The 27,781-nt window shown below is 51.5% G+C and overlaps 1 protein-coding gene across 1 annotated transcript in view; it reads left to right on the top strand.

Moving 5' to 3' along the window:
* The window catches only part of MAP6 (microtubule associated protein 6), a 75,399-nt gene extending 47,618 nt beyond the window's left edge, over positions 1–27,781 (top strand). Inside the window, exons 2-4 of the mRNA XM_047879179.1 lie at positions 4,651–4,864; positions 6,854–7,050; positions 26,685–27,781. Of these exons, the coding sequence (XP_047735135.1) occupies positions 4,651–4,864; positions 6,854–7,050; positions 26,685–27,675 (1,402 nt within the window). The 3' untranslated portion in view covers positions 27,676–27,781. The remainder of the gene's footprint in view (positions 1–4,650; positions 4,865–6,853; positions 7,051–26,684) is intronic.

Genomic DNA, 27,781 nt, shown 5'->3' on the forward strand with positions numbered 1-27,781 from the left:
TGTGCTGTGCGGGGCACCAGGGAAACACAGATAAACGCAGCCCTGTCCCTGATGAAGAGGGACTCCGCCCGGGTCAGGTGCTTGCGAGCACATACTCATTTCAGCATGATGGGCACTGGAACACGAGTACAGGCAGGACATTTTCCCGCCTCCCGGGAGCAAGTGTCTGCCCCGTCTGGACAGGGAGGGAAGGGATCAGGAGAGGGGCCGTAAGCTGACCAGAAGTGAAATCAAATAATAGCCACTTCCATTAAATATTCACCCGATGCCAAGCCCTTAAATCCTGTGAAGGATGGGAGAACGATATGGAGCAGGGCTCTGAGTGGGAGCCCGAGTGAGAGAAGGGCCCTGGCGGGGCAGGGGGAGACAGATGTGGTCCTCCCTAGACAGATGGGGTCTGCCCCTAACCTGCAGTTGGACATAGGATAAGTTGAAGGACATCCCTTTGCAGCCATGCAAATGAGGTTGGACTCAAAGGTAGGGTTCCATCGAGAATTTTCTGTTACATATCTTATTCCTCAAAAGAGGTAAAATAAACTCATGAAATCATTAAAATAACATGAAACGGCATAGGTAACCACAAAGTTGGACAATGTAGTAAAGTGTCCAGGAGCTGAGAGAGAGGAAACTTTGGGCTGAGAAATCCAGGAGGGGTCCTGGAAGAGGAGAGCCCAGAGCAGGGCCTTGACGAATAATTAATACAGGGGCAGTCTGAGAGGAGGGCATCAGCAATTTGGAGCGATAGGCTGCCTCACTCAGAAACGTTCGGCGGCTCCCCAGGCCTAGCTCAAGCATCTAAACATGACATTCCAGGCTCTGTAAGCCTGGCCGCAGCTCCTACCGGCCCGGTCACCTTGACATCCTTCCGAGAACCTCACTCTTCACACCGAGCAGCTCACCTGCTCTCTGAACCTGCCACACAGACTCGGACTGCTGCCTGAATTCCTTTTGTCCGCTTCTCTGTCTACACCCTTCAGTGCCCCCTTCAGAATTAAGCATCCTTTTCCCTCTTTCCCTCTGTCCCATTTGCTTTGGGTCACACATGGACAGATCCTGACCTACTAAACCGTGGCTGTCTCAACCAGGGCTTACTCCTCCCTGTGGGCCACAGGCCACACCCATGCTGAATGAGTGAATGAATGAATGGACGGATGATCAAGCTGAAATCTGGCTGCACAGACAGGGGAGTCCATGGTTACAGGGGCCCGTAAACTTGTGGCAAGAGGCTCTGGACATGACTGACCTGAGAATGTGGCCCATTGTGCTCTGGGAGGAGCAGCTCAGGGCTGGAGGAGCTCGGGTGTGTCACATAAACTCTCCACGGCACTGCAGACATCAGGCCTGAGCCCGCACGAGCACCTCCAGTGAGAACAGGCCAAACACCGTGCAGCTCTAGCCCGTTGCCCGAGTGCCGTTGGAAGGATGTGGCCTGTGGAAGCTGAGTGATGTGGGCTCGCACTTCAATTCTGCTTATCTGCCAGCCGTTTGCTCTTATGCGAGCCACGTAACCTCTCTGAGCCTTGGTTACCTTCTTTTGGTAGTATTAGAGATCTAAAACCACCTCCTCTCAAAGTTGTTGTAAGGGTTATAGAGAAAAATACCAAAACCAGACCAAAAGCACCCTCCAGCTTATGAAAGGTGACTAATGAATGGTAGCTAATTCTGTTTTCATGACATATGATTACTTATCCCACGTGGCTGGGGAAAGTTTTGTGGAGAGTTCAATGAAAGTTCTGAGTAACAGAATTTGGGCTTCAACCTAACAGTCGATCGTAATCACAGTAAACTTATCATAGGACTTACCAACACGGCCTCATGGGAAGATTAGTTATTTAAGGTCAAGGTTATTAGTTATTTAAGGTCAGGATACGTCCCACGAGGAACATATCCCATGGATAATGCTCGCAGTGAGACACTTGCCAGCCCCCAGGGGCCACTGCAGAGATACAGAAAGCTGCAGAGGCTGGCCTGGGAGAAGTGATCCGGAAACTGTTTTTAGGGCCAGCGTGTACCTATCGCAGTCCTAATTCTGGAAGCAGGCAGGGGCAAGAGTGGAGAACTCCGGGTTCTGCCATCATGTATTCAGGAACCGGGTTGTTACTTGTGAGCCTTGTATGAGGGGCTTCGGTGGTTCTTGAGTTCTGAAGGCTGGGAGGAAGGAGGGACAGCCTGGAGCCTTAGACAGGTCCTGGGTGGCCACGCCCCCCACTGTGACCCGGGGCCAGCTCTAGGCCGGTGTGGAGAGCCAGAATGGCTTAGAAGTCAGGTCACAGTAACTGCTTGAGCCAATGGAGGTGTAAAAGGGAGGAGGAGAGGACAGAAAAGGAGATAAAGCAGCCTTGATGCCGGACCACATGGGTGCCATTAACACAGTCAGGCGGGTCTCAACCTTCCAAGTCCCCTTCTCCTCCCACGTTCTCCGTCTCAGTGGGCAGCACCTGCCACCCACAGACCAAAATCCTGGAGTCTCCAGGTTCCTCTCTGACCCTGGCCTCCCACAGCTCAGCCACTCTCAAGTCCCGCCCATTTCCCTCTTGGCCCAGAGCCACTCTCTGTCCCCACTGCCACTGTCCTGGTTCAGGGCTCGGCTTTCCTCCTGGCTCACTGCACAGTCTCCCGCCTGGCCTCCCGACTCCCCTCTCCCCGTCTGTCTGCCATTCACGCTGCTGCCAAAGTTCTCTCTCCCCAGACTGGTCTGGCCACATTCATCTTTGGCTTGGAGTCATTTGGCAATTTCTTGTTACAGTCCAGACCATCCCCTCAGCATGGCTGGCAGGACCTCAGGATCTGTCCAGCCTCTTGTGCTCTTCCCCACAAGCTTCAATTCAACCGCCCGAACTGCCTGCAGGTCCCCATCGAGGACCGTGTCTCAGCAGCCTCTTTGTGTACCCCTCGTTCTGCCCAGAACCCTGGCTGGCTCCCTGCCCCGTCTCTGATTCCGCTCCAGAACCAACATCCCCGACTCCCTCCCAGGCCGGCATAGGTGAAGCTCACCACTCCCCCCTTTCATGGCTCTTTTCTTACTGTCCTGGAGTAACCTCACTCCCTCTGCCTCCCACATCTCGAGCCCAGAGCCTGTTCTTAACACAGTTTGGCCTCCACAGAGCTCAGCATCTTGTCAGACAGACCTTGGGCAGTCAGTAAATGTTTTGTGAATGAGTGAATGAATGAGAGAAGGAAATCGACCGATGAGGGAATGAAGGAGACAGTTTGGCAGAGGAGACAAGATGGTTTGGGTTGAGTTTGAGTTGGTGGGGCCTCCAGGTGGGGGTCCCAGCTGCAGTGGAAAGGCGAGTCTGAAGCTTGGGGGAGGGTCTCTTAAGCAACTCAGCTCACAAACGAGCCAATTCCCTTCAAGAGGTCCAATGACCAGCAAGTGGCTCAGTGTTCCCAAACCTGCTTTATGGACTCAGGGAGCCTCCGAGCTTGGAGAACATCATAAAGACATTGTCTGGTCTGAGTCTTTTCTTGACAAGTGAGGGAACTAAGGCTCAGAGAGGGGAGAAGCTGGCTCCGCCGCTCTTTAGAGGCGGTGCTAGGACCCATGTGTCTTCACCATAGTCTCAGCTCTTTCTGCCATCCCCTGTGGCCTCCTGTTTGTGCTGCCCATCTCTGAGCCCCGAAGCAGGGCATTATCAGTGAGGGTGAGGAGGGAGCTGCAAGAACCTAACCACAGATATTCACACCCCAACCCTTCCTCTCCTACAACACAGCTTCTCACGGCCCCAGATGAGAACAGACCCAACAAATGTCACACACTCAACAGACCAGAGGGACCCTGTGGCCTCCAACAGCAGCATGTGTTTTACCCTGTTTTTGGACATTGTCCCCAGCTAGTCTCCAGCCCTATAACAGATGAGAAAAAACTGATTCGAATCCACAGGATCCTCACAGAAAAAGTAAGAAAATCGGTACACGTCCACACTGACTCGGATGGTGGTCATCATAGGGTCAGGGCCAATAGCCATTCACACTGGAGCACGTGAAGACTCTCCCGCACACACACACCCCAACACGAGCCCTAACAGGGACATCCGAAGTATGTTCAGTGCATTGTTTATTTGTGATCTGCAAGCATTTAGACATTCTGTAAGTATTTTCATCCACAGTGATTAAGATTATTACATTTCTGGCAGTATAAGAAGTGAGCCCCCTGCTCTCAAGGGGAGGAATTATCCTTGAGGGTTCTGGCTAACAAAAGGTCTCCCTCATGACAAGGCAGGGAAGGGGACTGGCATGCGGCCTTGGCCACATTGTCTCATTTTCATGTTCTTGACCTCACACACAGCAGGCATTCAATCATATAGTTAAGCCCATGCGTGACTGAATGGATTGCGTGTTTTCAGACTCATTTTGGAGATTGCAAAAATGGGGCCCAAAGATTACAACTGCCTATCCCCGGTCACACAGTGGTAGCTGGGAACCTGAGCTCCTTCTTCCCACAATGGCTATTCCCACAGCCCGCATTAACTTGACAGGGAGGAAAACGCGCACTTGCCCGTGAGCAAAGGGTGACTTTAACCGCTCAGCCACACCTCCGTCTGCCCCACAGGCACTAATCGAGAGCTCGTGGTGTTTGCAGCCCCGGACGGGAGCCCTGCTTCCCGGCAGATAATGTTTAATGTCACTTTTGCTTTCTTTGATTCACAGAAATGAATTCCGAGCATGGACGGACATCAAGCCTGTGAAACCAATAAAGGCCAAGCCCCAGTATAAGCCTCCAGATGACAAGATGGCTCATGAGACCAGCTACAGCGCCCAGTTCAAAGGGGAGGCCAATAAGCCAACGCCAGCCGACAATAAGGTGATTGATCGCAGAAGAATACGCAGCCTCTACAGTGAACCTTTCAAGGAACCCCCAAAGGTGAGACAGATCTTGTGGGGGAACCCCTCAGCACAACCTAGAACGGAGGGGCTCATTGCAGCAGAGCGTGAGGGCAGGGCTCCTGCAGACCCTGGCCCAGTCCCTAAGGGCTCCTGGAAAACCCCTCCTCTTCTCCTTAGCACACAGACACTAAGGAACCTTTGCTAAATTCAAAGGGAATGTTCAAAGGAACAGTGCCTAAAGTAAAACAGCTTGAAGACTGGCAGGTTTCCAGAGAACCAGCTTCAGCTTTTGAGAAGCACCCCGCTCCAAAAAAGTGGCCGAAAATCCCACCTGAGCCCTAAAGCCCTCCCTGTCTTAAAAATCCCTTCAGGGGCTTTTGCCCCCAAAGAGCTGGCCATTAGAGGTATCTCTCCTGGCTTCCTCCCCGCCCTGCCCCCGCCACATCCTCCACTCCAGTCCCTGGACGCTTCCTCATTCCTCTTCATCCTTTTCCTCCGTAAACACTATCCAGCGCCAGTTCTTAGTCAAGGCACACCTGTCACATCAGCTGCAAGATGTTCCGGGTAGTTTGTTACTATAATAAACAGTTGGCAAGTGATTTATAGTTCTAAGTGACTTGCAGTGGATTCAGGGGTTTCCGTGTAATAACACGACTTTGCCTTATTTGCATCCAGTGCACACCCCTGAGGGGGAGAGCCAAGTTGGAGACACAGCTGGAAGCAGGAATCCGATTTGCCAGAGCTGGTTCTGTGCTATCAAGCCACGTGGAATCGTGCAAATACCTGCTCCCCTATCTATAATAGCAGGACAAGTGTGAGATCCTTTCCTCCGCTTTTGTCTGAAAGTCTCGCACTGAAACAGAGTTTCCTATGTGGCCCAGGACTGATTTGTAGGTAAAGTAGCTGATCAACCCAGTCTGCCTGGACTCCTCCAGCTGTAGCACTGAAAGTTCCAGTTCCATGAAGGCCCTCAGTCCCAGGCAAACCAGGATGGTTGGTTACGTTCTGTGCAGGTTCCGTGGACCTCACTGAGGAAATCCCAGTGAACCCCAACATCATCTCTGTCCATCATCCATAGATGACATGGGGCCCAGGACGCAGGGCTGGCTTTGCACCAAAGAAGACTCAAAGGGGAGGAAGGAGGGAAGATTGGGGCATAGGGAACCCAGAGGTGGAGGGCATATGGAGGGACCAGACAGAGCGGGCCCAGAGTTCTGGGGGCAAAAGAGGGCCAGGCCATCGCCCGGGAGTGGGGTCAGAGCTAGAGGAAGGGTTTCGGGGAGAGCGGATGGGCCGGAATGGCGGCTCTGGGGAGAATAGTCTGGGGAGCCGGCAGGAGAGGAAGAATGCTGTGCTGAAGGCCTCGCTGAGATGAGATGTGGTTTCTCCACATGAGCTGGCCGCCCTGGAGACAGAAGCAGAGGAGAGGCTGGCTTATGCCAGAATCTCTGCATCTTCTGTCAGCTAAGGTTCACTTCTTATTAATACCCGTCCACCACGGCTGGGCCACAGCCCTACTCCCCACCACCTCTGCAGTCTGGGCCTCCGGTGTTGGAGAGCCTCGCTCGTGGCAGAGAAGAGAGCATTAGGAAGCACGGGCTGCCCCTCCGGTTTCTGTCGGAGGTGACCCACATCACTTCTGCTCACATGTCATTGACGGAAACAAATCATAGGCCTGCCTGAGTTGAACAGGGTGATGAGGTATAATCTTCCCTTAGGGAGGGACGGCAGCAGATGTTGCAAAACAGTAACATCATCCACCACCAGGGTGGTTCAGTGGTGACAGCCACCATGCCGGAGAGCCACTGAGCATGTGGCCAAAGCCACTGACCAGCCGGTTTACGCGGGAGAAGCCAAATGACTTACTGCCACTGAAAATACCTTATGCCCTGCGCTCCCTCAACGCCCAGTGTTGTCGTTAGAGTTACTGTTTGGCTAATCGTGTCTTCTCTCTAACTTCTCTCTCTCGCTCCCTCCCCTTTTGTGTTTCTGTATTTGCGGTCTGTCTGTCTGTCTCTCCGAGCAGGTGGAAAAACCTAGCGTTCAGAGTTCCAAACCAAAAAAGACCTCAGCAAGCCATAAGCCCCCGCGGAAGGCCAAAGACAAGCAGGTGGTGTCGGGCCGGGCTTCCAAGAAAAAGAGCACAGAGGGTGCCAGTGCCGCCCAGCCTGATGACAAGGAGCAAAGTAAAGAGATGAACAATAAACTGGCTGAGGCTAAAGAGTAAATTTCACTGCACTTTCCTTTTATCCTTCTTTCCTTTTTTTTTTTTTTTTTTCCTTTTTTAACCAACCAACAAAAAAGGCCACAAAATTGATTAGAGGCTTCTCATCTGCCTTGGTCCCGAGTGTTCCGGGAGCTCTTTGGTTTGGTTTCTTTCAGTGGAGGGATGCCGTTTCAAAGACCTCGCGGCATGCCTCCTCTCCAAATCTAGACGGGCCGGGCTGAGTGCGGCGCGGGTGTCCGTGCCGCGGGGGGCCCCCGGAACACCAGGGACCCCGGGAAGCGCTGCTCACTGGTTGTGCCTCCCACGGCAAGTGAGAGCGCTCGCTGGTGAGGGGGGCAGGCAGGCCTTAGCATGCAGAGGCAGTTCCGAGTGCCTGGACGTCTTCTGGCCACACTTGGGAATGCCTGTAGGGTGTCCTCCCCCTGTTCTCCCCCAAGGCCCGTGTCAGCGATCGGTTCTGAACTTGAGGTGAATGTGTTCTTTCCCAAACTTCGGAGGGTTATCATGTGCTTTAGAAGCTCAACTTGGGCTTCAGCGATGGACAACGTTTGTGGCCAGATTTAAAAAGCAAAAAAACCTCGGCCTTAACGTCCGTACAATGAATCGTGTCTGTTAAGTTGAAGTAACTCTTTTCATAGAATTTTCTGTTAGAAACGCGCGACTCCATTTAGTTTCCTATCAGTGGGCTTTCCGTTGGATGCCAAGTAATAGATATGCCACTGATGACTCAGACCAGGCCAGAGTGAAAAGGTTAGGTGTTTTAGGTACGTTCTAGACATCACAGGAAGATGAAGAAGTTGAGAGGAGAGTATTCTCCCCCATTTACCCTCAGCCTATCCAGTGTTACCAATTTTGCAGAGCAACTGGTTACAGATGACTGAGGAAGGAAGTTCAGGGTGTAGGGTAGTGTGTTTAGAACGTGGCTTCCTTGCTTCTGAGAAACACAAGGTTGGAAGTAGACGTAGTGACACGTGTGGTGATGTTCACTCTCCCTTCCCAAACCCGTGTTTGCTCTGTTCCTCGGAGAGGACAGAGGCTGCTGAGCTTCGGGTTAGAGGAAATTTCTGTGACTTAGCTGAAGATTAGGAGAGTTCCCTAGTAAGTGATTAGCAAGCATTTTAACCTCACTGATGAATGAAAGCAGCTCTCACCGTATCGTGTTTTGCGTGTCTGTGTGGCCAACGCCCCCCCAGTGGGGTGGCAAGTGGCACCTTAGTTGTGCTAGAGTTGTATCGTAGGCATTAGTCAGAGAGTTGTGTAAAGACCCCCAGCGCTCACGGGGGAACCCAAAATACCTACCGGAAAAATTGCATTCCCAAACCTTGCGACGTGTACATCGCTCGGTACGCTTTCTTTCTCCCGTCCTTGAAATCCTGACCGTCGCCGGCACCGCGACACGGCTGGGCCTTCGTCCGGTGCCCAGCCGCTGCTGTGTAAGGACGGCGGTGGCGGTGGAGAGCGGGGCCGCGCCAATCCCTTTCAGTCCATGTGGTGTGGAGGAAGCGGGGCCTCCCCCAGTCCTCTCCGGTTCTGACCATTCAAGCAGCAGAGTCACTGTTTACCCCATCTTGTCGGGCACTTGGGCTGGCTGAGACGTCTTTCACGAATACGTCAAGTGTGTGCTGTGCGGGCCGCATTTGTTAAGAGAACAGGATTCTTAGAAATGAAGCGCTCGGCTAGGCCCACCGTCACCTTCCTTTCTATCTCAGGGCGTGGAACTGAGATGTTTTGAAGAAGGTAGAGACCGTTAGCGAGTTTCAGTGTTCACGCATCACAGATTTGGATGCCTGTCTGGAAATGACCAGAGCAGATCTCAGTGTTGATTCTAGCTATCTGCTAGCTAATCTTAACATTAACCGGAGAGCTCTAGCAGCGTGATCGTAACTTGACCCAGAGAATTTTGCCAACGTGTGTTCGTTCGCTCAAGATCTGGCATTCGTCAGGCGTGTCGATGTTAGCCACAATTTGAATTTCTCCAGAGAACCGTCATATGTGTTTTACAGATCAAGTAAGTCAGACTTTACGATGCACAGAGGAACGTTCATTCCACGTTCTCGTCCTGAACGCCTGTGAGCCAGGCACCGTGTTAGGCACCCCGGCTACTCTACATAAATCTGTCTCCACAGCAGCACAACCATATGATGTGATCTCGGTGCCTGATGCGAGTTTCTTTGCCCAAATTGTAGCTTCCCACCCACTTTGCAGCCCCAGGGACTGAATTTCCTACCCTGCCCCACCTACGGCTTTAGATGCAACCTGTATCGTGTCTTTTCAACCCTTCCGCCCCACCCCCACCCCCACACTCCCCCACCCCCGCCCCCGCCGCTGTCTTTTTAACTCCTGCGATTGAGAAAACCCTGTTTGTAGTTCACTTTGACTCTTGAATGTGTCCCTTCACGGCCAGAAACTTCCTTTGATTTCTACTGTTTACAAATAAAACTCAGCCAATCTCATTCTGTATCCCAAACATACTGGTTGAAACTGACACTGGTTTCACAAACAGTATTTTGGTTTTGCCTTTCTGAAGATGACCAAGCTTCCGATGCCTGGCTGTCCACTTTTGTATATCTCCCTGCCGATTCCCCAACTCCCCTGGCAAGAGAGCAAGGCCCGAAGCATTCCCACTGCCTGCTTTGCTTGCCTGCAAAAACAATGCCTAAGGCTGTGCGCTGGCTCCTCCAAGTTTTTCCTTATCGGCTGGTGCTTCCAACCTGTCCATTATACCTTTGCCTCTCCAAGGCAGACAGGAAGTGTCTAATTACGATTTTGTGGCCTGGGTTTTGTTGCATACCACAGATTGTCTATGTAACGTGTAACGCACACCTCTCTTGGTGCTATTCCATTCCTGCTGTTAGTAAGAAAATGACAAAAAATATTCATGTATAGCCAATTGATTGTGACGTGCTTGTGGTCTGTGCTTGCTCAGAAACAAACAAACAAACAAACGGTTTTTTTCCGATTATAAATAAATGCTAAAGACGAACACCACTTTCTTGATCTTATTTCCTTGGTAAGGCCCAGCTGAGTAGGTGAAGGAGCCAGCCTTTGCCATTTGAGCCACTCTCCACGAGGTGAGCTGTGCCCTGCAGTTGTTCTGGGGTTCTCCATAATGCAGCTTGACTCTTTTAGATTGCCTCTCAGATACTAATTGCAAGCAGTCAGAGCTAAGTGTTGGGAAAGGCGAAGATGGACCGAGAGACCCACTGGCCAACAAGGTAGTGTAACGTTTTGATCCCGTGTTGCTGGGGATTGAGTGAGCGCCTGCACCCAGCACTGCGTCGCCACACGGGGAGGCTGGGCCCTGATTCTCCACCCCCCTTCCCGTCCACCCGGAGGAGGACTGTCGGTTCTGGCTTTTTCTCCTCCCAAGAGATGGCAGGGACGCCTTCACTTAATCATTCCGTCTGGTCTGGTCGTTGTGAAGGTTCCACCCTCCGGGGGCTGGCTCACTATGTGGGTTATGGGGCGACGGTCTTGTTTGTGCCTAACATGGGAGGGTGGAAACAGCCGTAAGAGAGATCCAAATAAGGTAACAATGGACCAGGTAGCTGATTGCTCCTGTGAAGGGCAAGTGTCTTAGTACCAGGGGTGGGGAATCAGAAGGCTTCGTGGGGGAGGGAACCTCGGAGAACGGGTGGGATGTGGGTGTGCAGGGCGCGTGGGGGTAGGCCCACAGGCAGGAGAGCATATCTGGGAGGGAACCTCAGAGTTAGGGCCAGGTTTAACCACTGGGATATCCTTCTGCTGCAGTGGGAGACAGAAGGTTATATACTTTTTGTGTGGGATCCCACTTCCTTTTACTAACGTATGTTGATTGAATACCTATCATGTGCCAGGCACTTTGCTGGGCACTAGGGAACCAGGATGACTGAGACCCCACCTCTGGTCACTGTGGGCCATGAAGGAGGAGCCCATTCTAGCTGGTTCCATGGATCAGGGAGAACTTCAGTGGATGAGCGGGTGATGACCAGGTGAACAGAGTCTGGGGTGGCCAAGGCATGCCAGACAGAAGGAGCTGCGAGAGCAAAAGTGTGGAGGGGTCCAATACCAGGTGAGCTCAGGGCCTGGGGGAGCAGTTCACTCAGGGAGGGTCAAGGCAAGGGCTGGAAAGTCATGGAAAGGCCTGGCGCCATGTGAGTGGGCGGTTACTAACTGGGATCTCCATTCCATACACCCAGACTGCACCCCCTGACCTTTGCATGCTCCCTGCCATCATGCTTCTTGCCCTTACCCACATATGGGGGTAACAGCCACAGGTCCTCTCTTGCTTTAGGCTAGGAGCTCTAGGCTAGGACTTTTATTCTAATGCTGGTCCCCAATTTTGGGGTTTTGGGGAGGAGCCATGGTGGGGCTCGATCAAGGGTCATATATATGAAAACCCACTATCTATTTGTTTTCCAGATGAACAGGAAACACCCCACCCACCTGCCTGCTTTTGTGTAAGGCAGAAAACGCAAAATTCTGTACAATGAATGAAACGTACATGAAAGTATATTATTCAGCTCTTTTTTGATCAGTTAATTGCCTTGACCAAAACCAGGGATTGAGAGAGGTAGAAAGAAAGACAGGCGTAAAACAAAGAGGTAGAAATAGAGGCCAAGAGGGAAAAAGACCCACAGAGAAACACATATGTGGCGACACCCATAGTAAGCGGAGAAAAGTTGAGGTGTACTCAGAATCAGACAGAGGTCATGAATCAGGCAACTGAGGGGGCAGCAGGGTGGAGAGCCTTGCTGGCTTCATCTGTGTGACCAGAGGTCTGGCCTCCACCAGACCCTCGGCCTGTGGTTCCCTGCATGCTCCCCGATGCCGCCCAAAGCCCAGGAGGCAAATCTATAACCTATAACTAGTGTCGCTTCCCCCAAACAGCTAACAAACAGAATTAAAACCAGCCTGCTAGTTTTAAAATAGGTCATTGCTGCTAAATTAGTTATAAGTGTATTTTAATTCTTCCTTGCAGTTTGTGAGTTCTTAGTGAAACCCATCCCTCATTTTTTTGTGGGTTTTTTTTTTTCACTAGGGTTTAAAATTTATAACCTGCTTCTCATAGATTAGGGCAGTGTTAAGTCTCACTTCACCAAGGTATGAACTCCCTTAATGTGGCATCATGGTTTCAAGGTCCTTTTACTGCTAAAATGTCTTAGAGCGGTTTACCTTCTCAGGACCACAGGTATAAAAGCTTTCTTGCAGCGTGTAGCCTGTGGACCATCTACTGGTAAGGCAGGACCCTACCCCAGCTCCACCTGAGGCCACTGAGACAGGAAAGGCAGCTGTTTCAAAACAATGGCACGAAACCTTTCTTAGACTCCACTCTTGCCGAAGCAGACACAGAGCCCGAAGCTGCTTCATCCCGCTGGCCTCTGAGGCACTGATCCTCATGACACCCAGACCATCTAGAATGCCTATAACAGAATCCGCATCACCGCATACCTTATCGTGTGAGCCGGTTGACGCTGGCCGTGACTTGGGCCTCTACAAGTCAGTGCCAGCTGTACAACCCCGTGTCACTCCCTGAGCGCTCTTGGCCTTGCTGTCCGCCTCTGAAAATGGGGACACTGACACCCACCTCAGGGGAGAGGAACCAGGGTGAAATGACACGATGGCCATAGGGAACCCCCAATGGACACTAACTACAGGTCATTTCAGGCCCTCCCCCTTCCTTTTACAGTGCTTGATGGTCTGTGTTCACTAGCTTCCTGATAGAGAGTTAGCTTTAGGTCATCTCAGACAATGCGTGAGGTCGATTGAGGCAAACACTGATTAAGAAAAATGCTTTTAAAGAATTCTGGCTGTCGAATCACCTGGAGTCCACAGACCTAAACAATAATATCTTAACAATTTGTATGTATTGTCTGCCCACAAAGCATTTCTTTCTGTGCCGTTCTGTCGACCGCTCCGAATCAGGAGCAAGTGTCTGTGCCAGGTAACAGAGAAGGAGGCTCAGAGAGGAGTGGGTGCCTGGATGGAGCCCGGGGCTTCTGCCCCGCAGCCTGCACTGCGTCTCTCCTTCCCCTGAGGGAGGCTGGGGCTGGCCCGAAGTGAATCAGGCTTCAGTCATCAAGCTGGATTCTTTTAAATTTTTTTTTAATATTTATTTTTATTTCTGAGACAGAGAGAGACAGATCGTGAAAGGGGGAGGGTCAGAGAGAGAGGGAGACACAGATCCAAAACAGGCTCCAGGCTCCGAGCTGTCAGCACAGAGCCCGACGCGGGCCTCGAACTCACGACCGTGAGATCATGACCTGAGCCAAAGTCAGACGCTTAACCGACTGAGCCACCCAGGCGCCCCAAGCTGGACTCTTAAATAAAACTACACCCACACCTCACAGTTGCCGCAGTCTGGTCAGGCCACTGCAGGGCCTCCCGCAGGCTTCCCTAGAATCTTTAAATCTTGGGACGCAGATACAAATGTTGGGGGGGGGGCGGATTAAGATTTGATCAGGTCTCCCCACACAACTGGCTCAAACATCCTGACTGAACTGGTCAACTGCCTCAGCCAGATGTAAAGGTTTATCTCCCTGGGGTACTCAATTAACTGGGTAACTAAATTGCATGGTTATTGAATGCAGAATGATCCAGCAAATTTTTCTTTCTGAAGAACTATAGTTGGTACTAGAGATACCGAGATAAAACTGGCATCCGCCCCCTGAGGCATTGGGTCAGAGACCACTATTCTGTGCTTTTAATTTCCAACGGTAGACCTGAGCTTAACTCTCTGCCCCTTGTCCTCATATAAATGGTCCTTAATTGCTGGTTAACTTTGACATTGTCTGCAACTATCTCAACCCAGACATCTTATCTGGGGCCCAGGGAGTTTCAGATGCTGAGATAAATAAATTCCTGCCATGGCTACTGGTTTAAGTTGCTGGAGGGATCTTTAGAACATGCAAATCTGACCATGTCACACCCTGCCTTCAACCATCCGTGGGCTCCTTGTGGCCCGCAGAAGCTTATTGTCCCCTCGGTGCACCATGCTGCTTCTCACCTCCATGCCTTTACCCACGCCGCCCCACCTGCTCCGATTGCCCTTCTCCTGCTTCTCCACCTGGCTAACTCATCCTTCGAGACTCTGCTCAGGGGACCGCTCCAGGATGCCCTTCCCGCACCTCCCACGCTGGCTGGGTAAGACGCTCCCTGTGTGTGTCTTCATCACAGAACTCACCACGTGTACTGTGCTGCCTGCTCATGTGTGTGTCCCCTGCGCTGGACTGTGCTCCCCCCGGGGCCGGGACCAGCTCCTTCTGTTCACCTGTGTAGCCTCAGCTGCTGGCCCAATGCCTACCTCAGAGAACGTCTTCTAAGTTGTTTGTTGAATGAATAATGAGTGAGCGAATGAATGATGATTTTCACCATCTGCCTCCCTATTCACCACGGTGCCCCCACAAGGCTTTATTCTGCCTAATAACTGCCTCTGCTCACATGAAAAGAGTGGTTTCAAGAGAGGTCACAGCACAGATCACGGAGCAGTCAATGGCTGCTTTTGTAACGGCCAGCCTACCTCTGTACTTTACGTAGCCACTTTTTCTAAACAGGCCTGACTTCAAAAAATCATAGACTCTTGGTTAGAGGGTAATCTTAAGAGGCTGGCTAATCCCACCCCCTGCCCGGTGCAGAGCTCCTTACTTCATGACGGCAGAGAGGCATCCGCTGAGGGGATGTCTTAGGAGTCAGGGCTGGGAGTTAGAGCCAACAGGCCTGGTTTTAAATCCAAGCTCTACTGTTTACTAGCTGTGTGACCTTGGCTGAGTGTCTTAATTTCTTTGAGCCCCAGAGAGATAAGTGTAATACAAGTATCCATCACTATCCAAATCTGTTTGGTTCCCAAATCTAAAAAGTAGAAGTTTGGTCAGCAAGGGACATAGTTGTTCTTCTTTCTTTTTTTTTTTTTTTTTTAAGTTTATCCATTTTTGAGAGAGAGAGAGAGAGGACAAGTGGGGGAGGGCAGAGAGAGAGGGAGACACAGAATCAGAAGCAGGCTCCAGGCTCCGAGCTGTCAGCACAGAGCCCTGCATGGAGCTTAAACCCACGAACCTTGAGATCATGACCTGAGCCCAAGTCAGTTGCTTAACTGACTGAGCCACCCAGGCGCCCCAGAAAGGGACATAGTTTTATTTGAATCTTTTGGTTCCAGAGTTTGGGGTAGCAGGTGGTAAGAGTTCTAATAGCTGGCAATACCTGCTTCTGATCCACAGAACTGTCTCTTGTGAGGGCCCAGTGAAGATGCATGTGAAAGTCCTCTGTCAACAGCAAAGCGGAACACCCTTCTGCTTTGTCAATAGTTCATTTTCTGGATGGTTTCGCTTCCCAGTCACTTCCCTGTGACTGTGACTTACCACCTTTGGTCCCAACCATGTGGTGGCTGGAGCGAGCTGTGGTAAATCCCTCTGTCACACCATAGCCTGAGACAGAGCCCACCTGGTGCTGGTTCTTGCTGCCCTCTTCCCATCCCCAGCCCTTCCCGGGCCCCTCCTCTCTGAACTCACCATGAAATCACCCGGTATAGATTCCGTTTCCGAAATTACATGTTCATTTTAATTGAGCCCCTCTGGACACACGGAACCAATTTTGATTAATTGCTCAAGATCTCAGCCTTTGCTTTAGATGGGGTGGGAAGAAAGGACAAAAATTGATTTGCAAGTTCCCAGGAGTACAGAACTAGACCGGAACTGAGCCTTTGTCTGGTTGCCTTAGTTTAACACTTTACATTTTTAAAAAGGGTCATTAGCAGGATTATCAGACTCTTGGCAACCCCTTTGAGACCATCAGCTATGCCCTTGACTTTGCCTTCTTTGTGCTAAAACAACCGAGGATGTTTTTTTAAATACTTATCATACAACTGGGGAGTTATTTAATTTTCCGTAGCAGGTTATCTCTAGAAAAGATATTTAGCAGCAAAAAGGAAAATGCCACCACCACAGGGCAGAAAACCCAGCCATCTAGCGCCCCGGGGGCAGCCATCTCCCTACGCTTCATAAGCACAGACCTGCCCGCAGGGAACCTGGAGTCAGGCTCCACTTCTGTAAAATGCAGAGTGGGCACAGCTCAGGGAAGGAAAAGAAAGTGTATTTGGCTTTCATACCTTGGTCCTCACTGAATCCTCACAGAAGGCTGGAGAGGTTGGAGGTCTTCTACAGACAAAGAAATCAAGACTTCGCTTAAGTAACAGAGTCACACGACTTGTAAGTGGTGAGCCAGGATCTGGAGCCAAGTTTGGGTTACTAATGCCCCCCCCCCCCCTTCGTCCAGCACTCGGGACCACTTCTGGCATTTCAGTTGGGAAGATGTGCTTCCTCCTAAAATAGCAGCCTCTTCATCCTGTCCTTTCCCTGCTCCAAATCCTTCAGTGACTCTAGGTACTCTTGTCATCTGCGGAAAAGGAGTCACATAAAGGCCACGGATGTTGTGATCAGCACGGTCACCACCCCCTCCCCACCTTCTGCCTGGCGACCCCCCACCCCCACCCAGAACAAAGCCTTGTGGTGGCAGCATTTTCCCTAGCTGTGGTCCTAACTGTTCCCCCTGTGCTGATGTGCCACATCTGGGTGCATTCTGTGTGGCTCCAGGCTGGTAGACGGATTGGCAGCCGTACAGGTATGGGCATAGATGGGCACTCTTAGACCAGGATGCTGCTGCTTTCTGGGACTGTCTTCTTCGCCAGGGTCTGCTGAGTATCAGGCAGTAAGCCCAGGGGAGTGGTTGTGTCGGGGAGGCAGGAAGGGCCGAGGTGAAGGGGGACCGGTGGCTGGGGGCCTGGCCCCCAAGAGGGGCAACTTTCTTAAGCGATGCAGTTGGGAGCTTGGAGCTGGGGGACCCGCAGAGGTCAGTGGCTCCCGCCTCCCGCACCAGGCAGAACCAGTCAGGGTCATCTCCAGCCAGACCCTGCTTAGACCTCGGCAGAGGAATTAGGAATCTCTCCAGTTGGAGTCTCCCTCCTCAGGGATATTGTTGGAGAGAGGAAAGAGCTTGACTCAAAAGTCTGTCCTCCTTGGTTGAGGTCTTGACATAGCCACAAACTTACCCTGTGATCTTAGGCAACCCACTTCCCCTTTCTGAGCTTCATTTCCACCTACAGCTGGAAAATGGTGGGGGGGGGGGACAGGGGACGCCCCCCTCATGCCTCGCAGCTGCCTGGCCAGCAGGGCTGCTCCGAGAATAGTGTGCCATGTTGTATGCCCTACTAGAAGCCCGTGAATAATGGAAGGACAAAAAGGTATTAAGGCAGTTAAAAATAAGACATGATTTGCATGCCATGGAAACGTGGCTGTTAGAATTTGATCTTGTTTGAGTGGTGTTTACAACATCTCGCTCCTACCATGTGCCCTGTCCACCCCATGCCAGAGCTCCCCGGTTCTCGCTTTGGCGGCTTGGCACGCAGTAGGCATTTATTAAATGTTCGCAGAAGGAAGGAGGGAAGAAAGAGGGGGGAGGGGAAAAGGAGAGAGGGAGGGAGGGAGGGAAGGTGAGAAAGGAAAGAGAGGTGAAGCTGATGCTGGTCTGTGGTCTCGCCCCAGCCTGGAGAGGCAGCTGTAAAGCAGTCGGTAAAGCCTCTGATGGGGCTGCTGTGAGCAGGGAGGCTCTGTGGCCACATGGGAGGAGTACCGACCCCTGCAGGTGGAGGGCTCCACTGAGGAAGTGACTCTGGAACTGAATCTCTACTCCTGGAGGAGGAGAAGAGGGGGTTACCGGACAGACGGGGAGGGGGGGTGGTGGCCCGCAGGGCGCACGTGGCCAAGAGAAAGCTAAAGCAGCCGAGGGCTGTGTAGATGGAGGTACAGACTCTGGGGCAGAGGCGGTGCCTCCTGCTTGGAGACACCTGCACTAGCATTTTCAGTTCTGGGGGGTCACACTTTCCGAAGGACGGAGCGGGGGGCGACCTAGCTGTGCTATGAGGAGAGCAGTCAGGACAGCGAGGGCTCTGGAAACCAAATATCTGAGACGTGATCGGTGTCTGTTGCCCAGAGAATCCAGGAAGAAGGACACAATCGCTGACCCTTCAAAGAGCTGAGAGGCTGTCCCGGAGCCAGGCGGCATGGCATTTCCTGAAAGGGCGGCCCCGGAGCACAGAACCGGGAGCAGGGCAGGGATGGGAGGGAGTGGAGCTGACCGAAACACAGGTTTCCGCTCAGGGTCGAAACACGAGGCCACCAAGAGGTGTGTGCCCTACCTCGGGGCAGCGTGGGCCGTGGAGGGGCCCGTTGGCAGGGAGAGAGTGACAGAACTCAGGAGACCCGATCACTCTCAGGAGTAGCGCTTTCCTAGAGCAGACAGGGAAGACTGCTCCAGCCAAGCGACGTCTCTGCCCCGGAAGGGACCTCTGGGTCTCCCTGGCTGACGGTTTGGGGTCAGGGCTGCCGGGGGTGCCGGCACCCTGGCAGCTTTACGGTGTGCATGGTGTGTGCTTGTGGGTCTGTCCCCTGCTCCCCACACCGGTGGAGGTGGGGGGCTCCTGAAGGGCCCAGGTCTCATTTACTCCCGCGCCCCCAGCACAGGGCCTAACCCAGAGCAGGGGCTCAGCGGACTTTGTCCCATGAATGGATAAAAGAGAAAAAACTGAAAGAGAATAAAGAGATAAAGCAATACACCAGCCATCTGTTACTCACAAATGTCTGCAGGTGCTACTGTAGGGCAGACGCGAGATACTAGCGATGCAAAGACGAGCCAGACACAGCCCCCGGGCCAGCAGGAGAGGCAGGTCATTACCAAACGCCAGGACAACTGCTGACGTTGTGGGGCTAGCAGGGAGCCTGTCGGGGAGAGAGGCAGGAGTGGGAGTCCTTGTTTTGAGAATGCCTTGTCTCCTGCGGATTCTTCGTAAGAATGAGCCTTTCAAAGATGGTTTCCTTGGCCCTACCCCTCCGGTAGCTGCATTTCTTATCCTGCCTTGGGAGCTTTGTGCCTGGGAAATGCGGGCTCCTGTGCGAGGCCCACGGGGGCCCAGAGGAGGAGAGCGAAGCCACCAAATTACCATGTCCGCTGTCTCCCCAGCCTTCTGCCAGAGGCCCCGAGGTGCAGTCGGCCTGGGCCCTGGCTCAGCCCCCTCCCGCCCATCTTTGTTCCAAGTGAGTTTGCTCCATCCCTTCTACCCATTAAGATGTCGAGGGGCCCATGTTTCAGTCCTGGACCTGCTATCCATAAGCTGTATGGCTATGGGAGAGTCACTTGCCCACTCTGAGCCAGTTTCCCATCACAGAGTAACACAACTGGACTAGATCATTGAGTCCCTCTTTGGAAGTAACATGTACTAAACACCCATATGCCAGGGGTCACGCCAGGAGTGTTCCCACGAACTAATCCTCCCTAGAAGGTGAGCACTGTAATCCCCACCTTATAGATTATGGATGCTGAGGTATAAAGGCCGGCATGCCTGTGATGACACCCTGTGGGCTAGAAAGATGTTGGGTCGTCATGCAGACCCAGCTCTTCTGGCCCCTGACCCAATCCACGCACTCCCCACCCCTGACCTGTGGGCTGCTCTTTACGTTATAAGAAATGATCTATGTTAAAGCACCTGGCACCCAGCCTGGCACATGCTTACTGCTCAGAAAATAGGGGTTTCTTTCTTCCACGAGCCTTTTCTAAGCTGTGGAGGCAGGGGATTCACGGAGAGAGCCCATAGGTCCTTGATTTTTGAACAGGGCCCTACTTAGAGCACTGCCCCGGTTCTGGGCTACTTTGATGGTGCATCAGGAGACAGTCTGGGGGGGGTGGGGGGGAGAGAAAACCACACGGGTGGATTATGGGATTAGAATTGTGTGCAAGGGTAGAAATCCAGCAGGAGGGAAGGAAGCCCTTTTTCCAAATAGTCTCTGGCAGGGCTCGCTAATCCTGTTTCCAGACTCTGACAAAGCATAGATCCAAGGCCAGTGTGTGTGTGCCCAGGAGGCAATTGCCTGTCTCCATGGTAACAGGAGGAAGGGCAGAAAATCAAGTTACTAAGACTTAGGATGTCTCATATAACCTTGGAACATTAAATTTTGCAAATACGACAGCACCCAGCACAGAAAAGCTCTCATTTATTCATTCATTTGACAAGTATTTAGTTGGGATATCCCCTGCTGTTTTAGGTACAGACAATATGGTGATATGCAAAGTCGGCATGGTCCTGCCCTCTCAAAGCTTCAGTCTAGTAGGGGAAACATTAATCCAAAAGAATTCGAGTAATTAGCCTTGTGAAGGGGTGGGAAAGACAGTGCAGGGACTAGGAGAGCCTGTAGCTGGTGACCTTGTCCCATCGGTGGGGTCAGGGAAGGCTTCCCTGGGAAAGTGCTCCAGTGAGCTGAGAGATAAGGGAGGAGTACGCATTAGCCAGGGCAAGAGGGAGCAAGAGAAAGTTCTTGGAGGAGACAACAGCACGTGCAAAACTGGAAATGGAAAGAAGCAGGGTGTACTGAGGAACAGAACAAAGTCCTGGGAGGCTGGGGACATAGAGCCAGGAGGGCACTGGGAGCAGGCTGCTCAGCTAGATGGGGCCATGTAACAGGTTTCACTCTCTCTCTTTTTTTTTTAATGTTTATTAATTTTTGAAAGAGAGAGAGAGACAGGGTGCAAGCAGGGGAGGGGCAGAGAGAGAGGGAGACAGAATCTGAAGCAGGCTCCAGGCTCCGAGCTGTCAGCACAGAGCCTGACATGGGGCTCAAACTCATGGACCACAAGATCATGACCTGAACCGAAGTCGGACGCTCAACCAACTGAGCCACCCAGGTGCCCCTAACGGGTTTTACTCTTTATGCTGAGTGCAATGAGAGCCGTGAAGAGTTGTAAGCAAAGGGGGTTGCTTTTTGGAAAGGTCATTCTGATTTCTTTTTTTTTTTTTTTTAATTTTTTTTTTCAACGTTTATTTATTTTTGGGACAGAGAGAGACAGAGCATGAACGGGGGAGGGGCAGAGAGAGAGGGAGACACAGAATCGGAAACAGGCTCCAGCCTCTGAGCCATCAGCCCAGAGCCTGACGCGGGGCTCGAACTCACGGACCGCGAGATCGTGACCTGGCTGAAGTCGTATGCTTAACCGACTGTGCCACCCAGGCGCCCCGGTCATTCTGATTTCTGTATGAAGAATGGATTGGAGGAGGAGGAAAGGATACCAGTTAGGAGGCCGTGACCGTGGTCCATGGAAATGATGACACAACTGGTGGAGGAAAGGGAAGGAGGGAAAGAAGTGGAAAAATTCACGAGACAAATGTTAGGAGCCAGAACAGATGTTTCCTGATGGATTGGGTGAAGGTTTTATGGAAGAAGGAGATATCAAGGATGACGCTGGGTTTCTGGCTGGGGCCGTGAGATGAATGATGAACCAGGTCTCAGGAAGAATAATTTGTAAATCTTTCCATTTGGCCTTCTTTGTTGCAGGTACTGTGCTGGGCACTGGGGCTGCAGGCCGGGAGGATGGCCCCTGCCTTCAGGGAGCTCACGGGCACAGTGGGGGAAACTGACATTAAATGGGGTATCTGTGAACGTGGGAGAGACTGTAAAATGGTGCAGCAAGAGGGAGCTCATTTGGAGAGATGCAACCAGGACCTTGTGAGGAAGTGGGGTCTGAGCCGAGCCGTCAAGGACAGACAGGGCAAAGCGGGTGCAAGGGGACAATCCAGGAGGCAGAAACAAGAAACAAAGCACAGGGGATGCGTAAAACAGCACGGGCTGCCCAGAGGACGGTGCCAGGAGGGTGAGGCTGGAGGGCTGGTCACCCCTCTCCCTGCCTTCCTCCAGGGCTGCCGTGAGGGTCCAGTGAGCTAAAGAAAGGAGGATGTGAGCATTTAGTAAGCTGTTACTACAATTCCTGGGAATGGACTTAACCACGAGATGCACCACAGCGCTCCACAAATCTGGAGAACTGTGATTTCACATCCCTGCCCAACAGGATCGTCTGATCCTCTGTTGTAAGAGTTCCTGACATTTGTATTGTTATCACCATTTTATAAGTGGAGAAACTGAGGTCTCTAGTGGTTGAGTAATTGCCCAAGATCTCCAAGATCTTGCAGGCAATAAGCAGCACAGAAGCCTCAAGACGAATCCAACAGGTTGTTCTAGTTTCTGAGAGGGGACGCGGGCTGGGAGCCCGAGGGGATCTGTGGCATGTGTTGTCCTGAGAAGATCTGCAGCTGGCTCAGGGCTCCAGATTTTTGGTTGCGCCGGCGGGGCCATGGCCAAGGACATGCCCGTGCCAAGGACAGCTGGCCCGTGGGCCGGCGGGGCTGAATCCGGCCCATCTCACCTTGCCAACCGGCTGAGGGTGCAACTTAGAATCATTCACATAGAAGGCACTGGGCGGGCAGCTTCTGCCAGCCTTACTGGGAATAGTGGGGCATTTTACAGACAGGGAGACTGGCAGGGCACTGTGGAGCCGAGTGATGGCCAGTCAGTGTCAACGAGAGTTTTATGTTGTCCTTGAGGGTGGCTCTGACCATAGGAAAACCAACTGAGGCTGCTTTGGTTTCATTTATTATTTTTTTAAGACTTTATTCTTAAGTAATCTCTTCACCCAACATGGGCCTCGAACTCACAACCCCAAGATCAAGGGTCGCGTGCTCCACTGACTGAGCGAGCCAGGTGCCCCAAGGCTGCTTTGGTTTTAAAAATGAATGCTTAATTTATAAAAGTAATGCATTTTAAAAATCTGGTAAAATTCAACAGTCTCTTTTAAGGGGGATTTTATAACCTAATTAATTGGGTTCCCTTAAATAATTTACATTAAATTATAAGTCATTTAAAACAAACTGGGGCGCCTGAGTGGCTCAGTTGGTTAAGCATCTGACCTCGTCTCAGGTCACGATCTCATGATTTGTGGGTTCGAGCCCCACATCGGGCTCTGTGCTGACAGCTCAGAGCCTGGAGCCTGCTTCGGATTCTGTGTCTCCCTCTCTCTCTGCCCCTCCCCAGCTTGCACTCTGTCTCTCTCTCTCAAAAATAAATAAACATTAAAAAATAAATTAAAAATAAATAAATAAAATAAACTTGAAAATATAACTATTGGGTTATCATAAAAGTTTTCAGAATTTGTAAAATTTTGAAAAAATTATCATTGTTTTCAAAATTTGTAAAATTGTCTTCTATCTTTCAACTTAAAATCACAAATCTAAATTAATTACTCCATTATACATTTTATATTGGAGTCACAAAACTAATCTGTTAGGTATTCTAATATGCCAAATTATTTGAAACACCACAGATGTGGGGCGCCTGGGTGGTGCAGTCGGTTAAGCATACGACTTCAGCCAGGTCACGATCTCGCGGTCCGTGAGTTCGAGCCCCGCGTCAGGCTCTGGGCTGATGGCTCAGAGCCTGGAGCCTGTTTCTGATTCTGTGTCTCCCTCTCTCTCTGCCCCTCCCCCGTTCATGCTCTGTCTCTCTCTGTCCCAAAAATAAATAAATGTTGAAAAAAAAATTAAAAAAAAAAAAAGAAACACCACAGATGTGTTCAAAATCAATCTACATAGATTTTTCCTTAGCTTAATACCAAAAAAGGGTAAGGTTGTAGATTTATCAGTTTTATCATTTCTAATCTTCATTCTAAACCTTCCCATGAGTCAAGACACTTCCTCAGGAAACAGCTTCACCAACCAAAGCAATCTAGGGTTATACGTGGGGTTAGGTTGCAGGTGGCTAAGAGGCTCTTTCCACAGAAATGTGGGGCTTGGCACGGGGGCCAGGGCCTCAAATACCCAGGGAAGTTCATTTTGCCCACACTGCGGGGTCAGCCCCCTGTTTCGTGTCCATGCCAGCCAGGGACGCCGAGTTTATGTGCTGCCAGTGAGGTAGGTTTTGCAGTGCAAGCCCCTGAGATCAAGTTAAGCCCTGTCACTTCTTGTGTCCCCTCCCTCAGCTCTGTCACTGCTTCACAGTGACCTCACCCAGGTTGTTCACTACCTGATGGGATTCATCCAATCCACTTCCTACTTGGTTCCATTCTGAATTAGGTGACTTTTATCTCCTCTCTGGACGTATTTTAAATTTTTATTTATTTAATGTATTAAAATAGTATTAAAATAAATAAAATGTATTTATTTTATTTAAATGTTTATTTTTGAAGGAGAGAGAGTGTGAGCGGGGGAGGGGCAGAGAAAGAGGGAGACACAGAATCCGAAACAGGCTCAAGGCTCTGAGCTGTCAGCACAGAGCCTGACGTGGGGCTCGAACTCACAGAGTGTGAGATCACGACCTGAGCCGAAGTTGGACGCTTAACCGACTGAGCCACCCAGGCACCCCAGTATTAGATGTATTTTAATGCCGTCTTTGGTTTCTGCGTACTTTGGGCGGCCTTGCCTGACTCCCTCTGCAAACACTAAGGTCCCACTGATGGCAGCCAGCTGTGTCCAGCTGGCCAGAGCAGCTGGTGGTCTGGGTCATGCTGAGCCAGGGAGCCACCTTGGCCCCTGTCGGTCCACTGTGATGCTCAGAAACATCCAGAGGGATTGACAGAGTCTGCCTAGGATGCTGTGTGCTCTGCTGAGAGACGTAGGTCCCCAGGGAACTCAAGATGCTACATACAGTAAAAAGCTTCTAGACTGGGATGACATATCACAATAAAAATAGTCCCAATATGTGTAGCGTTACTTCTAAATAAATAGAAAAATAATTTTTTTTAAGTTTTTATTTATTTTGAGAGAGAGGGAGAGAGAGAGAGAGAGAGGGAGAGAGGGGGAAGGGGCAGAGAGAGAGAAGAGAGAGAATCCTCAGCAGGCTCTGTCCTGTCAGCGCAGAGCCCAACATGGGGCTCGATCTCATGACTGTGAGATCCAGACCTGAGTTGAAATCCAGGGTCGGTTGCTTAACTAACTGAGCCACCCAGGTGCCCCATAAATAGAAAAATAATTGTAATATTGCATAGTAATGTCGTGGTACAAGGTGCTCGACGTACATGATCTCTAATCATAAACTTCTGAGTAAATATCATTATATCCAATGAAATAGATGACAAACTTGAGGCCCAGAGAGACAAAACCATCAGAAACTAGGGAAGTGGTAGCAAGTAGGGGTCTTACTAAACCAGCTTTAATAAGCAGGTAAGACATAGTCCTAAAAGCTGATGGGAACTGTTAAAATGCTGAAGAGGTTTTAAGCTTAAAGACTTGACTGGCCACAGAGCGTAAGAGAGTAATAGCTCCCCTGTACTGAGCAGCCTCTGTGCCCGGCACTACCGTAGACAGAGGACAGGCTCCAGGAGTGGAAAGATCCAGACTCTAGAGTCCATGGAGGTCCCTCACTTTCCAAATCGCGTGCTCCCTCCAGACCTCAGTTTCTTCCTCTGACAAGTAAGGGTAATACAGTCCTCCCCTCGTGCTTCACGGGGTCACCGCGTTGCCGAAACGAGCTATGAGAAGGAGTGATTTGGAAATTGGAATGTGCCGTAGGTGTGCCAGGGTTTGGGACACTGGCTGAGTGCCAAATATCAGCCTGGCCTGCAAGGAAGGAGTGTGTGTTCTAAACTAGATGGGTGGCCTCTGCGTGTGGCCCTGAATGTGTCAGTGATGTCACCTGCTCTCCGCGATGTGGATGGGCCAAGGGATGAGGAGGGTGTCCACAGTGAGGCCTGGTGAGAGGGTTGGATTCGGCTGCAGGGGAATCAGCCCCAGAGCCTTGGAGTAAGTGAGGGCAAGGGCCCAGGGTCAGTAGAGGGAGCCAGAAGTGGGGATCGAGCAGGGGGAGCAGGGCCACTTCACCGCCTGAATGGGGAGTCCCCACCACTCACCTCCAAAGGTGGGGGCAATGGCAGTGGCTCAGGCAACAATGTGGTGCATCGCCTATAGAGAGTTTAAATGCGGTAAGAAAACCAATTAAAAGCCACTCTGCTTTTTATTATCACCTTGCGTAGGCTATTCTAAACCATGTTAATGAGAAAATACTTTCTCCTTAGTAGGAAGAGATGTTAGAGGGACATTCTCCTGCCCTCTTTTATATATATATATATATATATATATATATATATATATAATGTTTATTTATGTTTGAGGAGGGGAGGGGCAGAGAGAGAGGGAGACACAGAATCCGAAGCAGGCTCCAGGCTCCGAGCTGTCAGCCCAGAGCCCGACGCGGGGCTCGAACTCGTAAATCGTGACATCATGACCCGAGCTGGAAGTTGGACGCTTAACAGACTGAGCCACCCAGGCACCCCTATCCTGCCCTTTGTATTATCCCTCTCCACAGCCAGTCCTTAACAAAGGATTTGGGGGCGGGGGGTAGCAAAGGCCCTGAGAAGAGGGAAAGCGTACTGGCCTCTAGGGTCATCTGAGTGGATGGCTAAGACGGGCTCGCAGGAGGGCCCAGCTATCATGGAGGAAGGGAGAGCGGCCTGGGTGGAGTGTGGGGTGGACAGGCTGCTGGGATGCCCACAGCCACAGGAGGACTCTGAGCCCTCTGCTGTACTGCCCTCGTCAGCTGGGTGCCCCCCGCTGTGCCACGCGCAGGTTATAATCAATTGGCAAGCACATTGAATGACTGATTCCTGAGCCTGCCCCTCCCCCCACTCCACGTTCTGCACTAAGAACATGGACATCAGATTCTCCTCTTGGCTCTCCAGGAAGAGTTCCCTTCCCAGGCTCCTCTAGGCCGAGACTTATCAGGCAATCTGTGCTCTGCCCAATCCTTGGCCTGAGCGTTGGCCCTCACAGTGACTACCTCTCTCTCCTCTGCAGGAGCCAGGTTGAACTCACCAGTGATTCACGTAAGAATCGAGGTCCTGTAGCCACAGAGCCAGACAAGGATCAAAGTCCTATGGGCCCAGGGCCTCTGAAAGATCAAGGTCCTGTGATCCAAGATCGTCCAAAAGATCAAGGCCCTATGGTCCCAGAGCCTCTGAAGGGTCAAGCTCCTGTGGTCTCGGGGCCTCTGAAAGATCTAGGTCCTGTGGGCCCCGCACCAGTTAAGGATCAAGATCACGTGGCCCCTGAGCCTTTAAAGAATGAAGGGTCTGTGATCACGGCACCAGTAAAGGAACAAGGTTCCTTGGTCCCGGTGCCTCCAAAGAATCAAAGTCCTGTGGCTCCAGAAATAGTTAAGGATCAAGGTGCCATGGTACCAGAGCCTCCAAAGGATCAAGGGCCCATGGTCCCAGCGCCTGTCAAAGATCAAAGCCCCGTGGTCCCTGAGCCTGTGGATCAAGGTCCCATGGTCTCAGCACCTGGCAAAGATCAAGGTCCTATGGTTCCAGAGCGTCTGAAGGATCAAAGTGCCACGGTCATAGCACCTATAAAGAATGAAAGTCCTGTGCTCTCTGAGCCTGTAAGGAATCAAGGTTTAGTGGTTCTGGAGCCAGCCAAGGATCAAGGTGGAGTGGCCCCAGAGATTCTGAAGGATCACGATTCTGTGGTTGAGGCACATGTAAAGAATCAAGGTCCTGTGGTCCCAGCACTAGTCAAGGATCAAGGTCCCGTGGTCCCAGAGCCTCCAAAGAATCAAGATCCCGTGGTCCCTGAGCCTGTGAAGAATCAAGTTCCCATAATCCCGGTGCCTCTGAAAGATCAAGACCTTCTGGTGTCACCACCAGCAAAGGACCAAGGTCCTGTGGTCCCTGAACCTCTGAAGACTCAAGGTCCCAAGGGCCCTCAGCTGCCCACTGTCTCACCTCCACCCCCAGTCATGATCCCAACTGTCCCCCACGCGGAATATGTTGAGAGTTCCCCTTGATACTCACCCCTCAACGCCAAGGAAGGATCTGGCGGTGGAAGTGCTCCCTCCCAGGGGCAGCGAAGACACATATTTAATCTGCATGAAACACGCACTGTATAGTCTT

This window comes from Prionailurus viverrinus, chromosome D1 (assembly GCF_022837055.1).
Source record: "Prionailurus viverrinus isolate Anna chromosome D1, UM_Priviv_1.0, whole genome shotgun sequence".
Taxonomy (NCBI): domain Eukaryota; kingdom Metazoa; phylum Chordata; class Mammalia; order Carnivora; family Felidae; genus Prionailurus; species Prionailurus viverrinus.